At 37.4% G+C, this 18,539-nt stretch overlaps 2 protein-coding genes across 2 annotated transcripts in view; both read right to left on the minus strand.

The window, feature by feature from the left end:
* On the minus strand, window positions 1–14,634 carry LOC132613697 (protein TONNEAU 1a-like). Its single transcript, XM_060327872.1, has 8 exons — window positions 14,475–14,634; window positions 13,509–13,641; window positions 2,780–2,868; window positions 2,554–2,676; window positions 1,197–1,330; window positions 1,092–1,117; window positions 841–997; window positions 1–263 (listed from the first exon to the last, which is right to left on the minus strand). The coding sequence occupies exons 1-8, from the start codon at window positions 14,559–14,561 to the stop codon at window positions 218–220; spliced, it is 795 nt and encodes a 264-aa protein (XP_060183855.1). The 5' UTR covers window positions 14,562–14,634; the 3' UTR covers window positions 1–217.
* Window positions 9,860–18,539, minus strand: part of LOC132613700 (nuclear transcription factor Y subunit B-10-like) — a 36,189-nt gene continuing 27,509 nt past the window's right edge. Inside the window, exon 4 of the mRNA XM_060327881.1 lies at window positions 9,860–13,104. Within this exon, the coding sequence (XP_060183864.1) occupies window positions 13,030–13,104 (75 nt within the window). The 3' untranslated portion in view covers window positions 9,860–13,029. The remainder of the gene's footprint in view (window positions 13,105–18,539) is intronic.

Genomic DNA, 18,539 nt, shown 5'->3' on the forward strand with positions numbered 1-18,539 from the left:
TATGACAAAATTGCGTTAATAACACCACTGCTTAGCCACAGAAGGAACATTGTAATAAGGGGAGAACGAAAAAAGAAAAGAAAATGAGAAGCGCACACAAATTACTACAAGCGATATAGTACATAAATCATACATAGCGTACATCAGAACATTGCATTTCTAAGTTGAAGGGTATCATCAATTCCCATCTTAGTGATTTGGAGATCATATATCTCATCTACTCTATCCTGCCATCATCCTCAGACATGCCATCACCTCTGTGCCTGCAAAATTCAGCACAAGTTGAGATACCACTCAATTTGCTGGGCGGTAATTTAGGAAAGATGACAAACGACCGAGACATCCAAAAAAGGAAAAACTACTCTATGCATGTTATTCAAGAGCTTCAGCAGCTTATCATCAGCTCTTGGCCACCACTTATCACGATGATACTTGAACTTCCCAAGGCTCATGTAACAAACTTCAACTCGATCTAATAAAATGGGATCACTTTTCAAGCATGGTAATGCCTTTCTTTTTCTTTGGGAGGGTTTTAAATTGGCAACATTATTTATATCAACGAACAACATGTTCTTAACGTCAGGTATAATAGTACGATATGTTTACTGTACATATTACATGCATGCATACATGCCACGTGTCATGTGTGATGTGTGTGTGTGTGTGTATAGAGGGAGAGAGACAAGTGCTAGACCATGGTAAAAAGCACCCTCCAAACCAGATCTTATAACACGAATTTTTTGGACCTAAAATTCACAAAAACTGAGGACTTCCTACACGCCAACAGATAATTTAAAACCAAATGTGTAATTAAAGTCCACTTAGAGTTTAAACACTGACCGCCATGAAGTGGTAAGGTTCCAAGCTTTTCTGTCCAATTGAAGGTTTTCTAAAGCAGATGAGGCTTGCATTACATCCTGCGGAAGCTCCTCATTTTCATGCCTCCAGTTGTATTCATCTTTCCTATATCCAGATATAGATGAACCTGCCCTTCTGTCTAGAAACTCAACAACATCCGAAATTCACACACTTATCCGGGAATTAACTACCAGAAGGATTAAAAAGGGGGGAGAACCAGCTAGATTACTTACCAGATGACTGGGCAGCATGACCTGGTCTGTTGGATAAAATGGTTCTAAGTCAATTTTAAATCCAAATGAGAGGGTAAAAGAAGTGATAATATTCTAAATGTTAACCTTCCCAATGGCGGTAAGCCCCCGGCAACTGAAGATGAAGAAGGCTTCTTAATATTCCTAGCTTCAGTATTGGACAGAGATTCAGCATCTGGTGTTGCCAATCTCCTACCAGCACCCCTTGTTTGAGAGAAATTCTGCAAAAACATTAATTAATTGTAACAATACTTACTATAATTTAATTCCTACTGGACAGACTTGCATAGTGACCCACATAGTACAGGAAGCTGTTATTTGCAAATACTATAATAATCATTTACGCATATTACCACCTCCAAGTCTCCAACCAACTGGAATAATAGCATATCAGCCAGAACATTGGAGATCCCAAAAGCAGAACAACAATCAGTTACTACCAACTAAAGTTTTTAGATCACGTTTACATATTGATACACTTCTTTACACATGTCAATCAATAACCAGTAACTTGTATATGTCAATTAAAAAAAACGTAGATTGTTTAGTATTTCAATCACTCGAATGCGCCCGGTACAAGCTAGCTCCTGGTATTGCTTACGCATGCGGCGATACTCAATTTAACTACTTGTGCTAAAAAGTATTATGCTCAGGCATGACCCATTGTCCTATGTCGTGGAGCATCTCTACTGAGTTCCAAAATTATCTCATATCCCAATTATATCTCGACACTTCTCAATGTGTGACCAGCTAGTTAGTATTAAATCGACTCTCGCAGCATGCAGGAACTAAAAGCACAATATTTATCTTCATCCTCTTCTGTGATCTGTTTCATGATCAGAGCTTTCCTATAACTTTCTGCATAAGCATGTTATCTGGCTGGGAAGATGTTTTCTGATTTCAGGACTGCATTTTGCAATAGCTCTGCACTTGCGGAACAGTTTATCAATCTATACAGAACAAAACTATAGCTTGTAAAAAAACTTCAACAATGCAGTGCAATAGTGTCACGATTGCATTGGGATTCCGAAACTCCTACTCTTAACAACTATAGTTGTTTCTACTCGTTTTACATTTTTTATAAGGTAAACAATTCTATTAGTAATGGGAAAATCTCCCGTATACAAGTAGTATACAAAAGGTAGAGACTCTACAACATAAAATGATTCCGCCTATTTTATACATGTTATTTTCTTCATCTCTCACTTTTTTAGGGAAGTAACCTTAACTCTCCAATATATATGTTCTATATTACGATTCCTAATATTCATTCTCCTCACTCTGATTTATCTTATTTTCGTAGTTATTAGTATAAACATTTGTCAGACAATACTTATCTAAAACAAAACATTTAAAAAAAAAAAAAAAAAAAAAAGGAAGAAGAAGAAAGAAAAGCATTTGTCTGACCACGTAATATATCTAAAATGAAAGGTTTTTATCAAACCTCGTATTTCAAGAATCCTTCAAGAACATCCAAAAGCAAGGGAGCACTGTCACCATTCCTGTTAAGATCATATCCGTTCTTGCTGCTAAATTCTTTTAGCTCAGATTTCCATGACTCCTTTGGCTGCACAATCACACAATGGGTTCTTTGTAATTAGAACCAGATACTGCACAAGATTTTGTGAAGAACATTATGAATTCACACGGAGAGCACAGTACATGATTACCAAGTTACACTCTGGCAAATACACTTTGAATGTATGGTTTAATTGAGCCCAATCCAAATATTCACATACAAGTGCAGTTAGCAGCCTTCCTACACACACAGGAAAGAGAGGGAACAGACCAAACGGTTAAAATGAATAAGCAAAGTGATCTACAATAGGAGGATGTATTAACACTTCAGAACTAAAACACACCTATGTTGATGCATTGATCATAACTGCAATAAGAGGTACATTATCATCCCAACTAGATTCAAATACGACAAGTCTAGGTACCTTTGTGAAAATTCTAAAGTAACTAGAGAAGTTTTTAATTTAAGGGGTATAGCCATCAAAATTTAATATTTTTTGGTAAATGATGTTTGCTTTTAGTATCTTCAGATAAGACATGCTTTATGATGTTGCCAAGACCATATAATGAGAATCCATTCCCCCAACCAATGTGAAATACTTTACACCCTAGCAAGCCCAGCTAGACATTTGGAGCATCAACAATATAATATGAGGGTCAAACATTGAGTAAACCAAGAATAGTGATGTGTCTGGCTTAAGAATGTGAAGGAAAAAGAGATTTGGGAACATTATTCCCCTCAAGCATGTTAGAATTTAAATAGTGTTTAAAAGCAATCAAAAAAGGAAAGAAAAATAATTCCTCCTCTTGATTACACAATTATAAGAATTCTAAACCTTTTTTCATATTTACAAGGAATAGATTCTTGTCATGTTTACAATTTCCTTGCATTAACATTCTTAACACTTCCCTCAAGTTGGAATATCCACATTCTATACTTCTAACTTGCCGCAAATATTCTCAATTCTAGAGCACGAAGTAATTTTATAAGAACGGTTAAATGATAATTCGAGTTGATGAAACCTGTCACAATGAACCCGATTTAATCTTTTGTCGATTAAATTAACAATATACTTCTAGATGTTTCATATGTTAACGGGTTTATTGTCTCCTTAGTTCTTCCTTATTTTAAAGAAAAGGAAAAATAAGAGAGGGATTACTCCTCGGACTGTCGCTAACCGTTGCGCCCTCCCTTCTACTTACACCATTTTGCTCTTTGTCTACTTTCATGAAAACTGGAACTTAAGTAATGTCTGTTGCAGGTTGATTGTTTACACACTACAGCACCTCAACTCTTTTTTTTTTTTTTTTTTTTTGAAACTGGCAACTTTTTCTATATTTCATATGTAGCAAACAGTACTTAGGTAGTACTGAAACCGTATTTACAAGAAAGTCTAACTTTTACTGCCCTCTCTCTATATTGTATCTAAAACATCAATTATATTGACAGTATCATTAGAGTAGATCTGCTTGCACCAAAAACACAACAGCAAAATAAAGCTTAACTTGATCTTCTGCACCCCATTCTCCACATTCTCAAAACATCTGGAGTTTCTCTCCTTCCAAATTGTCTACCAAATGCAAGCAGGGATAATTCTCCATCTAGTCCTGTTCTTTGCCTGTAAGCCTGTTTCCTCCCAGCTTTTAAGAGCATCTGTAACCTTCCCAGGCATGGTCCAGGAAATGCCTTTGAGATTAAGAATAATTCTCCATAGATAAGTTGTTATCTTACCGTGAAGGAAAAGATGGTTAACTGTCTCTGATGTTTCCCCACACAAAAAGCATCTGGAACATAAAATGAAACCTCTTTTCATCAAATTATCTTTTGTAAGAGCTGCTCCTTTAGCCAGTAGCCACACAAAACAGGCAACTTTGTGAGGAACTTTTTTTTTTTTTTGATTAAGCACCGGGTGTCCGGGTCTCTTTGAGCCCCGACTAATCCCGGGGGTGCACAGGCCCTCGGCAAGGAATTTCCCGCAAGTGCACCACGGGTAATTTAGGGTTTTACCCCAGTCCGATAGCCCTCAGAAATTGTTTGCACCCAGTGGGTTTCGAATTTTGTGAGGAATTTTTGTTTTGCAGATGTGTTTCCAAGGCCAGTTGGCTATCTACTGATTGGAATGATTCATCAACTTGTAAGCTGCATTAACTTTGAATAAACCCTTACTGCTGCCTTGCCACCATAATACATCTTCACCTGTAATCCACTAAACTGCTCTACTGTACTAAAGAATTCAACCACTCTTTGCACTTCCCAGTCATTGATATGTCTTCTAAAAATGATGTTCCATCCTTGAGGTGTCCACATCTCTGCTATAGTCCTTTGCTGGTTTAGAACTATATTGAAGATATCTAATCTGCCAACTTCATGTCAATTGTCCTTCCAAAAGCTAGTTTTACTCCCATCAAACACTTTGATCTTGGAATTATCCCTCAACTCACTCCACAGTGTTCTAATGGATCTCCATAGGCTAACCCCAAATGGTGTAGTGACATCCTTAGTCATCCATTTGTCTTCTTGTTCATACTTTGGCTTTAATAATATTCCCCCAAAGGAGTTGATTCTCGTTGGTGAACTTCCACAACCATTTCATTCTAAGAGCTTCACTCTGAATCTTCGAGTTCTTGATCCCTAACCCTCCAAGATTCTTGCCAAAAGTGATTGCTTTCCACTTAACCAAGTGGTAACCTTTCTTTTCTTTGTTCCCATGCCATAAAAAATTCCTCCTGATGCTATCCAACCTATTGATGACCCCTGTTGGGATGGGGAACAAGGACATCATGTATGTTGGAAGTGCATCAAGTACTGAGTTGATAAGAGTCAATCCTGTTAGGTGTGGAATTGGCCAAACAAGTCAATTCTTTTGTTCACATAGTCGTGATGTAAGCGCTTACCTCATCATAGGAAATTCATTCCTATAAATAGGTAGCTTATGGTTCATTTGTAAGATATCATTAAGATCATTTGCTATACACATCCCAAGAGAGAAAAAATCTAAGAGAAATACTCTTAGTGAAAGGCCTAAGTAAGAGAAGGTCTTTGAGAGAATTTTCTGTGGTAAAATTCTTGAGTGTAATTGGGATTGGGGTTGTGAGGTTGAGTGTTGTAAACACTTGTAATATTTCTTCTTTAATAAGATCTGCAGCAGCAACGTGGACGTAGCTCTCACATTGAGGGTGAACCACTATAAATCTGTGTGTGCTATTTATTCTTCGCTTACATCACGGCGTAAGTAGGTTCTGTCTAAGGAGGTTGGTATTTAAGTGGTCCAGCTGTGACCCTCCAATCTTTCCTGGGAACCTGCTTACAAAGGTCGGATTTGAGATTTAAATCCTAACAACTAGTATCAGAGCAACAGGTTGTGTTGTGATTTAGAAACGATGGGAGGCGAAGATGGTACGACGCACGGCATCGGTAAATTCGATGGTACAGATTTTGCGTTCTGGAGAATGCAAATTGAAGATTATTTATATGGCAGAAAGCTTCATGAACCTCTGAGTCCGAAACCAGAGGAGATGAAGCAAGCAGATTGGGATCTCCTCGACAGACAAGTTCTGGGAGTCATTCGACTGACGTTGTCGAAGAACGTTGCTCACAACGTGGCAAAGGAGAAGACCACCGCAGCTATGATGAAGGTATTGTCTGACATGTATGAGAAACCTTCGGCAAATAATAAGGTATTTCTCATGAAGAAACTATTTCATCTAAAGATGATGGAAAATGCTCATGTTGCTGCACACATAAATGAATTCAATACCATTGTAAATCAATTGTCATCGGTAAAAATTGATTTCGATGATGAAGTACAAGCTCTAATTTTGTTGGCATCCCTACCAAATAGTTGGGAGCCAATGAGAGCAGCGGTTAGTAATTCTGTCGGCAGTGACAAACTAAAGTTCAACGATGTTAGGGATCGTATCCTTGCTGAGGAGGTGCGCAGGACAGATTCGGGAGAGGCATCGACGAGTTCTGCTTTTAATGTTGAAAACAGAAGCAGAAATTATGACAGAAACTACAACCGAAATAGGGGCAGATCGAAGTCAAGGAATGGCAGGGGTCAATCCAGACCAAGACGAACACATGAGTGTTGGAACTGTGGAAAACCAGGTCACTTCAAGAAGAACTGCAGGGCGCCAAAGAAGGAGGACAACAAAGGGGCTGGAATCAACGCTACTACGGAAGACATTGGCGATGCGTTGTTGCTATCGGTTGACAGCCCGCTAGACTCTTGGGTGCTTGACTCAGGAGCGTCCTTTCATACCACCCCACATTATGATATAATGACAAACTACGTGGCTGGGAATCTCGGCAAAGTTTATTTAGCCGATGGAGAGCCGCTAGACGTTGTTGGCACGGGAGACATTAATTTGAAGATGTCAAATGGACCCTCGTGGAAGATTACAAAAGTTAGACATGTTCCAAAGCTGATGCGAAACCTGATTTCAGTAGGTCAGCTTGATGATGAGGGATATGATCTCAACTTTGGTAATGGGTCTTGGAAGGTGGCGAAAGGAGCTATGGTAGTTGGCCGAGGAAAGAAGATTGGCACTCTCTACATGACGGATAGCTGTCGTGATATTGTTGTTGTGGTTGACAACACAAAGAAGACAGATTTGTGGCATTGTCGGCTTGGGCATATCAGCCAGAAGGGGATGAAGCTGTTGGTGACAAATGGCTTAATTCCGGAGCTGAAGACTGTGAGAGCTGCATTCTCGGAAAACAAAAGCGAGTAAGCTTCTCAAGTGCAGGCAGAGAGTTGAAGGTCGAAAAGCTGGAATTGGTGCACACAGACGTGTGGGGACCTACCACTGTACCCTCCCTTGGAGGATCACACTACTACGTGACCTTCATTGATGATTCAACCAGGAAGGTATGGGTTTATTTTATGAAAAATAAATCCGATGTGTTTAGTGTATTCAAAAGATGGAAAGCCATGGTCGAGAATGAAACAAACCTCAAGTTGAAGTGTTTGAGGTCCGACAACGGCGGAGAATACACTGATGGTGATTTCAAACGGTACTGTGCCGATAATGGGATCAAGATGATGAAGACTATTCCTGGAACGCCGCAACAGAATGGAGTAGCCGAAAGAATGAACCGAACGTTGAACGAGCGTGCTCGGAGTATGAGAATACACTCTGGACTGCCCAAGACATTCTGGGCAGATGCAGTCAATACCGCGGCCTTCTTAATTAACCGAGGATCGTCAGTTCCCTTGGATTTCAGAATTCCAGAAGAAGTCTGGAGTGGCAAGAAGGTAAATCTTTCATTTCTGAAAGTGTTCGGTTGCTTATCATATGTTCATAATGATGATACGGCTAGAAGCAAGCTTGATCCAAAATCAAAGAAGTGTTACTTTATTGGCTATGGTGACACCGAGCTTGGGTACCGATTTTGGGATGAACAAAATCGGAAGATCATCCGAAGCAGGAATGTTGTCTTTAACGAAGAGGTACTGTACAAAGACAAGCTGCAAAAGAATTCAGAATGTCAGGACAAGGAATCGGAAATAGTCGATTTGAGGGACTTTCCGGCACCTGAGCCGCAGCCAGGTACAACCGAGGCAGAGGAACAAACAATCTGAGAAGGTGCTGATGAAAGTGCTGATTCTGAAACAAATGAACAGACGCCAATCACAGAGCTGCGTAGATCACCCAGGATCAGGAAGCCGCTTCACAGGTACTCTTCATCCCTCAACTACATTCTACTCACTGATAGAGGGGAGCCGGAATGTTATGAAGAAGCAATGCAAGTCGATGAATCGACTAAGTGGGAGCTGGCAATGAAGGATGAAATGGATTCACTATCGGCAAATCATACATGGGAATTATCCGAGTTGCCAAAGGATAAAAAGGCATTGCAAAACAAATGGGTTTATCGGATAAAGGAAGAACCCAATGGAAGCAAGCGTTATAAAGCAAGGCTGGTTGCAAAGGGATTTCAACAGAAAGAAGGCATTGACTATACGGAGATCTTCTCTCCCGTAGTCAAGATGGTGACTATCAGAACTGTTCTTGGGCTGGTAGCAAAGGAAAATCTACATCTGCAACAGATGGACGTGAAAACTGCATTTCTTCACGGTGATCTAGACGAGAAAATCTACATGCGACAGCCGGAGGGATTCAAAATCAAAGGAAAGGAGAATCTGGTGTGCAAACTTCAAAAGAGTCTGTACGGACTAAAACAAGCTCCAAGACAGTGGTATTTAAAGTTTGACAGCTTTATGAAGAAAGCTGATTTTTCAAGGTGCGAGGCAGATCACTGCTGTTACTTCAAAAAATTTGAAGACTCGTACATGATACTGCTACTCTATGTCGACGACATGCTAATCGTAGGAGCAAACCTACAGGAGATTGATCAGTTGAAAAAAGGGTTATCAGAAGAGTTTGCAATGAAGGATTTGGGAGCTGCAAAGCAAATCCTTGGGATGAGAATCGACCGAAGCAAGGAGGGCATCAAACTCTCACAAGAAGAATATGTGAGGAAAGTTATCAAAAGGTTTAACATGCATGATGCCAAGCCAGTCAGCACTCCCTTGGCTGGACACTTTCGGTTGTCAAAGGATCAGTCGCCGACAACCGAGGATGAGAAGAAGCAGATGGACAAGATACCTTATGCATCTGCAATCGGTAGTCTTATGTATGCAATGATATGTACAAGGCCAGACATTGCACATGCAGTGGGAGTTGTCAGCCGATTTATGAGCAATCCGGGAAAGCAACACTGGGAGGCTGTGAAGTGGATATTCAGATATCTGAAAGGCAGCTCGAGTTCAGCTCTGTATTTCCAAAAATCAAAAACAGGATTGCAAGGGTATGTTGATGCTGACAACGGTGGTGATATTGATAGCAGAAAGAGCACATCCGGGTATGTTTACACCTTCGGAGGTACTGCAATCTCTTGGGTTTCCAAGTTGCAAAAGATAGTAGCTCTCTCTAGTTGTGAGGCTGAGTACGTTGCTGTGACGGAGGCCACAAAGGAAATGATGTGGCTACAATCTTTTCTGCGGGAATTGGATCACGACCACGAGGGAAGTGTGCTATATTGTGATAGCCAAAGCGCCATTCATTTGGCAAAGAACCCGGTTTACCATGCTCGAACGAAGCACATACAACTCCGGTACCATTTCATTAGATCAGCTTTGGAAGATGGAGCGCTAGTGCTTGAGAAGATCACAGGGAGTCAGAATCCAGCAGACATGATGACAAAGGCAGTGACGATAGACAAACTGAAGCTATGCTCAACTTCAGTTGGCCTGCACGAAGTATGAAAGTAGGAAAGAGCTGCTGCATCGATCAAAGTGTGAAGACAAATTAAAATTAGTCTTCAAGTGGGAGATTTGTTAGGTGTGGAATTGGCCAAACAAGCCAATTCTTTTGTTCACATAGTCGTGATGTAAGCGCTTACCTCATAATAGTCGTGATGTAAGCGCTTACCTCATCATAGGAAATTCATTCCTATAAATAGGTAGCTTATGGTTCATTTGTAAGATATCATTAAGATCATTTGCTATACACATCCCAAGAGAGAAAAAATCTAAGAGAAATACTCTTAGTGAAAGGCCTAAGTAAGAGAAGGTCTTTGAGAGAATTTTCTGTGGTAAAATTCTTGAGTGTAATTGGGATTGGGGTTGTGAGGTTGAGTGTTGTAAACACTTGTAATATTTCTTCTTTAATAAGATCTGCAGCAGCAACGTGGACGTAGCTCTCACATTGAGGGTGAACCACTATAAATCTGTGTGTGCTATTTATTCTTCGCTTACATCACGGCGTAAGTAGGTTCTGTCTAAGGAGGTTGGTATTTAAGTGGTCCAGCTGTGACCCTCCAATCTTTCCTGGGAACCTGCTTACAAAGGTCGGATTTGGGATTTAAATCCTAACAAATCCGCCACCCATAGACAGATATTGGGTCTTCCACCTGGCCAATTTCTTTTCACACTTCTCAGCACCTCAACTCTTGGAAAAGTTGGTTTAGCGATATAAGCTCATATGTGGTCAAAGTCATTGTTTAGTATTCTACCTCTACACTTGATCTAATTACTACATCTAGCCTTTTTTGCTTTTCCAAGATACTAGATATCTTCCAATTAGAACACAATACCCTAAAGTGGATCATTGGTCTGAAGGATATCATGTCCACTCTGCATAAGAGTCCACCCATAAGGGGTGCTCAACCTACAAGGATAAAAAAAAGTAATTTTAGTAATTAAGGTTAGCCCTAATATTTTCCTATGAAAGTACACCTGCGCTTGAAAGTATTTTATGAACTAAGAACACACAATATTAAGACTTGAAACATGTAGGAAACGCTTCCTAAAAGCAATATTTGCTCCTTCTCTTTCGCGCAATTGTTCCATACGTGTTTCAAGCCTTAAACTATTTTCAAGCGTACTTTGTAGGTTTGTTATATAGGAAAATATTAGGATTAACAGTAATTACTAAAATCACTAATTTACCCTTATAGACTTAATGAGAGTGCTCATCTAATATGACAAACATATTTTCATCTCATCACCACAATCATTCATTCATACAGGGAAGTAAACTGTGCTACCACATACTGTGAGAGCTAAGCACTATACGTCTGTTAGGAATATATAGCTTCTCGTCGAATACGGATCTACAAGTAGATCATAAGGTATGTCATATCCTAGATATATTCTCAAATCTCATATATCATTATATCTTGATTCACAACTATAACTCATAAGTCATAATTTGTTCACCGGCTATGTTGCTCAGATTCTTCAGAAATGTCGAGGGGTGCGTGTGAGATTCTCCAAAAGTAGTGCATTTTTTGAGAATTTGACACGGGTGCGGCAACATTTTTGGAGAGTCCGAGCAATATAGTTCACCGGGAAACACAATTTAATGAGATCCCATCAATGATCTTGCTCTTCTCATGATCCCGTTAATATTAACTCAATTGGGTTTCTAGATATACCCGACTAGACCAAGTCCGTGTTCACAGTCTTTTGGAGATACACTAAGATAGCTAACATCAAACTAAAGCTCAAGTATCTAATCAGAGTCACTGGAAGTATGAATCTTAAGCTATTGTAAGGGCTCTGGATCTCCAACAAGAAGTTGAGAAAAGACTTATGTTAACCCAATTAGTCGACATTAGCACATATGGTATGAAACAAGTGCTACAACATTTTTTTTCATTCCGTGCATTGTATGGCTTTATCTCATAAAGAATATTTTATAGATGATATTCAGACACCACAAGTATCTACACTCGAATTCCTTGGTCTACAATATCATTTTTTAACTCACAAACAAGGTAAAGAGCGTCTGAAAATTTGGGTTTGTTGTTCGTCAATCTTCATAGTTCCTCCACAAAATGAGAATTCCACTGCTAGATTGTACCACCTCAGTGCCTGAGAACTACTTTATTTTACCTGGCTCTTTAGTCTGAAAATGACGGATAAGATGTTGCTTAAGATGAATATTCATGATCATTACCTGTAAAAAACATTCTCATAACTCCAAATCATGTGAGGTATATAGTAGCTTCCTGTTTTCCAGCATTTCCTATTCCCTAACTAGACTCCAATAGGTCTCTAGGCCAAACGAATAATTGGAAAGCAATTCCCTTAAATCAAAGACTTCAAAGTTAACCTTCCTCGGGAAATGAAACCTTATTTACATACTCCCTCATTCCGAATAAGATATCTCTGCCACATGTTTTGGTTATTGGCGTTTGAAAATTCTCTTTCAGCAATTGATTGTCTTTTTTGACAAGTAATTCTCATTTTTATTAGTGATTTCTTTTACTCCATGGACGAGGCATTCATGAGGTCCTCCAATGGTTAATATCACAAATGAAAAGATGGAATGAACACATTTCACTAGTTCTCTCACATAAAATGCTCAAAGTTGAAATGTTAGACAATTTAGGGCTTAGTAGTTTTCTTTTTTGTTTATTGATTATTTATTTAGGGCTTAGTAGTTTTAGGCGAAAAGATATATAATCAAGTACTAAACGTGTTATTATCATGCTCTTATACAAGTGCACCGGAGATAAATTAAAGATTTTTTACCCTTTTGACATGGAAGCAAAAATGTTTTAAGGTAAAATAAAGACAGCAAAATTTATGCAGAGTTCAAGTACATACTTAACTTTGCTGATTGATGACACTCTAGGATTTTCTCGAAGACTTATTTAATATCAAGTATCTTGGAAACATTAAATTTGATATCGGAGATGTAATTTGTTCTGGATATCTTATTTCATCACAAATACAAACTAAATGAATCTGAAATAGGAAAGTAATATCATATACATTGAAAAGAAAAGAAAAAAAGGGTATAGCCATCTTTAAGTTAGATTTAGGTTTATCAGGCGGGAGGTTCACCGAATCAGATCCTTAAAAAAATTAGAATGAACTACTAGGATTTACTCTCTCCTAGTAGACGGTCTGCTGCAGTATATAAAAGCAACTCCGCTTTCTGATATATTTACTCCCTCCATCCCAATTTAAGTGTATTAGTTTGACTGGCCACAACTTTAAGAAATAAAAAGAGACTTTTGAATCGTAGTGGTCCTAAATTAAAGATGTTTGCAATGTACTAAAATGTCCTTTGAATCTTGTGGTTTTAAACTTGTCACGTAGGGTGTTTGAATTGTTAGCTTACTAAATATAGAAAGAGTCACTCTTTTTGGGGACAAACCAAAAAGGAAAGTAAAACACTTACATTGGGACGGAGGAAGTACCAAAGTCGATAAAAATGTTCTAGACAAGATAAGTATGTCTCCTTCCATCTTTTTTTATTTTTGGTCATAATTGTAACAGAATGTCTCCTTCCATCTCTAACACAAAGGATTTATAAGCAGAAAACTAACAAAAAGGACAAAAACATTAACATTAAAATGACCTGAAGGTGAATGATGGAGTTGTTTTGCCTGATCATTGCAGCTACCCAATAGTGCAGGAGGCAAGCTTTCATCCTTCTCAATTACCCTATCCTCATCTTCAATTGCCTCAAAGACGCTTGATCTAAGTTCGGCCTACAAAACGTCACACCGTAAAATATGTAAAATTTGTAAAACGTCACACCGCAGAATCAGCCAACTCAAATCAATTAAAAAAAAAAAGTTCCTCTTCCGTTAAAAACATTAAAGGCAGCTAAAAAAAGTACTCCCTCCGTCCATTTTTGACTGGCACACCCCTTAAGGAGAATGACAAGGTTACTATATCACCCTTAATTATTACTATAAATCATCTATATAATTGAAATCAATCAAATATACTTTAAAAGTTGTACAGCCACTAACAATTTTGTTGACGTGTGTGACCATCTCATCTAAAAGCTTAAGCCCTTAGAGAGAGCACACTTTTAATATTTATTCCTTGAAGTTTCCAACACAATAATTAATAATACGTGTAAAATAGGTATGCAATGGTAAATCAACTATCTCTTAGTTTTCCAAACTTTTAACTGGATAAATAAAAGTGGACATTTATTTTTAGGACCCGTTTGGCCATGAAATTTTCATTTGAAAAACAACTAAAACATTGTTTTCACTTTTTTAACTTTCAATAAATTCAAACAACCAAATATTCTTTGCAAAAACTATAACCAAACACAACTCCAACTCCAAAATTCCAAATAAAGTGAAAAATATTTGGTTTCCATGCCCAAACGCCTACTTAGTATACTGAACAAGTAAAAACGGACGGAGGAAGTATAAATTAAAGCACAAGTATGACATATAATAAGCAATATAACTATCAAATTAGAGCTTCATTCTGGTAGACACATAAGTAACAGATCGGATCCTATGAGTGGACGATAATACATAATAATAATTAAAACAGATGAGGAAAAGGGGTTAAATACTCGGATCTTAGCGAGAACGCCTTTTTTCTCTAGGGTACGTGTAACTAGGGTTTTCAGGTCCATCATTTCTCGCGTGTAATCGTCCATTTCCAGGCTTGCAACAACTAGACAATGTTTGCTCTTTGCTTTCTGTTTGTAGTTTAAATGCTGAGTATTGTTTGGACAAAATAGTGGGTTAAATTTGTAAACTTGATAAGGGAGAAAAGGACATAAATGATCCATTAACTATGCACTTAACTTAACGGTTTTGGTTCTTTAAGTTTGTCACAAGTTAACAAAAATGGTCCCTCAACTATGAGGGTTGGTTAAAAATAGTCCCTTAAGTATGCACTTAATAGTTTTGGTCATTTAAGTTCGCCAAATGTTAACACTTTTAGTCTCCGGTAAAATATTCATCGAACTCTGTTTGTTAGATTTGACGAGAACTCACATTTGGGTGTACGCATTACTAAAGAAAAGGTCAATTCGTTGATTTTCGTAAAAAATAATAAAAACTAAAAAAAATAAAAAATAGTGTCCCTCGATTTTATCCATCGGTTTCCGTCCATCGTTTTTTTCGTTTGTTTTTAGTAGTGATAATTTTTGTAGTTTCTGCTATTTCTAATTTATTTCTAAGGTCTGGTGTATTTTACTTAGTTGATAGACTCCCTCGGTTTTAATCTACAGAGTCCATTGGTCTTTGTGTTCCGAGACACTATTTTCTGACATTATCAAGTCTGTAGGTTTTCCCTCTGTTTTTACGTATAACCGACTGATGTCCATCGGTTTTATCCTAAGGTATTTGGCCTTTTCTTTAGTAATGCGTACACCCAAATGTGAGTTGTCGCTAATTTTTTCATAGTTCTCGTCAAATCTAACAAACAGAGTTCGATGAATATTTTGTCGGAGACTAAAAGTGTTAACATTTGGCGAACTTAAAGGACCAAAACTGTTACGTGCATACTTAAGGACTATTTTTAACCAAACCTCATAGTTGAGGGACCTTTTTGTTAACTTATGGCAAACTTAAAGGACCAAAACCGTTAAGTGCATAGTTAAGGGACTATTTTGAACCTACTCTCATAGTTAAGGAACCATTTATGTCCTTTTCTCCTTGATAAGGTGATGGTTTACATTTTACATTAAGAGCCTGTTTGGATGAGCTTAAAATAAGCAGCTTATAAGCTGCTTTAAATAAGCTAAGTCAAACGGGTTCAATTATTTTTTTGGGCTTATTTTATGCACAAAATGACTTTAAGCTGGCCAGTCAAACACTCAAAAAAACTGAAAACAGCTTATAAGCAACTTATAAGTCAATCCAAACGGGCTCTAATAAGAATACCACCAAGCATTTTGGTGGGACCCATAAATTTTTTCATTTTGCTCTGCTCTTTGATCGGTCCGACGCAGCGCAAATGTGAATTAGTTGGGACCTCAGTATAAGAGAATGAGAAATTAAAAAAATCATTAATGGAATAGTATGAAGGTAAAAAATTAATTCGAATGTTTTTATCAAATTAATAAACGCCTGTTGCATTAGCAAATACTCCACATTTTTCTTACTTAACCGTGATTAGTTAATGTATATTATCACCTAGTTAAATCATATAATTATTGATAAATTGGCATGATTTAATGAAACGCATGTAAAGATATATGATAAATTGGAATGATACAGAAAGTTGCACGAAAAACGAAGTTTGTGAAACTGGAAAGATAAATTTAAGTTTGTGATGTCTTATTTCCCTTTTTTTGTTTTTAACTTTAGGTGACATTATATTACTGTTTGAGAAGTCAAAAAAATAGTTTTTGGACCACAATTTTTTATACATCATTTTCGTATTTTGTAATATAAATAGTTGAAAATTTTGTCGTATTTCTATGTAGCTTCTTACTATGTAAATTTTATATTGCGAAATCATGTTTTAATTAAGATCAATTAACATTGTGCGACAAATTCCTTCTTATGAAGAGTCGCAAATTTGGTAAGTAGGACTTTTGATTTGAAATTTCTAGACATGCATATTAGTTTTTTTTAGGTATAAACTATGTGTTATCCTCGAGGCAAATTTGGTGATTCAAATTGAAATAGTTATGTGGTGATTTGTATATTTTTCCTCTTTAGAATTTTCTTTTTTATTTTAGGCACAAAATCATATGTGTGTGAAAGATTAATAGACTTATTTGATAATGATGAAATCATGAATTTACAGACAAGTTATTGATGGATTTTGTTGGTTTTATAACGTAGATGAATGTAATTATTTCAATTATGAAATAGGAATTCACTGGAATGAATACCACAAGTCCACAACAAATAAAGTCAACAAGCAATTGGCAAGGTGGAACAAGGCAACAAGAGGAGGAATTAGAGTAGAAAGTAATATTCCCTCTGTCCCAAATTAATAGCCATTTAGTTTAGAAAAATTATTTCAAAATAATTATCACTTCAATTTAAAAAAAAAAAATCAGATAAATAAGAATAACTTAGTAAATTATATTTTGTATTTATCGTTTTATTAATAGGCGTGTAAGGAATTAACGTTATAGTTAAAATGGATTGGAGAAGTACATTCTATCAAGTAAACTATTACTCAACTTTATAGATTCACTACTCTGAATATACAATGCGTGTGTTTATCCACCCAAAAACAGCTCTTAAACAAATGGAGCAAATAATTGCTAACTTTTTTTGGGGTAAAGATGATAACAGGTACAAATACGGTAAAAACTTATCTACACCGGGTGTTTACACCAAACCAATGGATGTATGACATGGGTTTGAATATATACAACTATCACTTAGTCATGATTAATTAATGTCAGTTAACCATAGTAAAGTGCATTGATTGGTGTAAACACCCAGTGTGGTAAGTATTTACCGTACAAATACCATTGGCTAAAATGGAAGAACTTATGCTTCCCTACCAAGGAAGGAGGAGTTGGTGTTAGATCTTTATCTGATTTCTGCAACACTTTCAGTGCTAAAGCTTGGTGGAATTTCAGGACCAAAGACAGCCTTCTAAAAGAATGTCTTGAAGCTAAATATTGCAAGAGAAAGCACCCTATTCTCAGAAATTGGTCTTATGGTCAATCTCATCTTTGGAGAAGACTGATGGACATCAAAGTTGATACTGAGAAGCAGATTTTGTGGAAGATTGGTTCTGGCAAGGTGTCCTTTTGGTGGGATAATTGGACTGCAAAGGATCACTAGCTATGATCACCCACAAATACAATGCTCCTAGAAAGTGTCTGGTTAACAACTTTATTAGCAATGGAGAGTGGATCATTTCAAACCTCAGAAGTACAGTGCCCAGCATTGTCAATGATATTTTGACTGTTAAGATCCATACAGGCAGAGAGGACTGGCCAGTTTGGGCAATTGACACCTCAGGAGTTTTTTCTTGCAAATCAGCATGACATTACCTCAGGAAGCATAGAACTAACTCTTTCTCTGCTAACATGATCTGGCATAAACATATTCCCTTTAAAAATCTCTTTCTTTATGCTTAGATTACTCTATAACCGACTCTCTACTGATGAGGCTGTAAAAAAGTTCAAACTCCCTATTGCTTCTAGATGTTCTTGTTGTGCCATTTACAAACAGGAGACCATTATGCATTTAATATGTGAAAGTTATATTGCTAAGCAAGTTTGGTCTTTCTTTGGGCAGGTTTGTGGAATTCGCATCAATGATGGTAGCAACAGACAACTTCCCATGTCTTGGTGGCTCTCAAAAACCAACAACGAACATATATGCCAATCTTATCCAATGCCTTCCTATTATCATCTGTTGGGAGATCTGGGAAAATAGATGCAGTGCCATTTATGACAATACTCCAATGAGCAACAGAACTATAGGTGAAGACGTACATCAGTATCATTATTAACAGTCAATTCCCGAAGGTTCAGTTGCCTACAAATTGGACAGGGATGTGTACTGCTATTGAGCTGGCAAAGGAAGCTATTAGCATACACCCTGTTTATTGAATAAAACCAGATATGGGATGGCTAAAAATGAACACAGATGGGTGTTGCAAAGGTAATCCTGGTAGCTCAGGAGGAGAATGTATCATCAGAAATAAT

Source organism: Lycium barbarum, chromosome 10 (assembly GCF_019175385.1).
Source record: "Lycium barbarum isolate Lr01 chromosome 10, ASM1917538v2, whole genome shotgun sequence".
NCBI classification, from domain to species: domain Eukaryota; kingdom Viridiplantae; phylum Streptophyta; class Magnoliopsida; order Solanales; family Solanaceae; genus Lycium; species Lycium barbarum.

Bases quoted from the DNA above. Each gene is read 5' to 3' on its own strand.
- LOC132613697 (XM_060327872.1), bottom strand. From the start codon at position 14,561: ATGGACGATTACACGCGAGAAATGATGGACCTGAAAACCCTAGTTACA. The intron at 1,331-2,553 runs GTTTGATAAAAA...ATGTTTTTGCAG, and splicing joins AAGGATTCTTGAAATACGAG to AATTTCTCTCAAACAAGGGG. The intron at 264-840 runs GTCAGTGTTTAA...TGAATTTTGCAG, and splicing joins AACCTTACCACTTCATGGCG to GCACAGAGGTGATGGCATGT.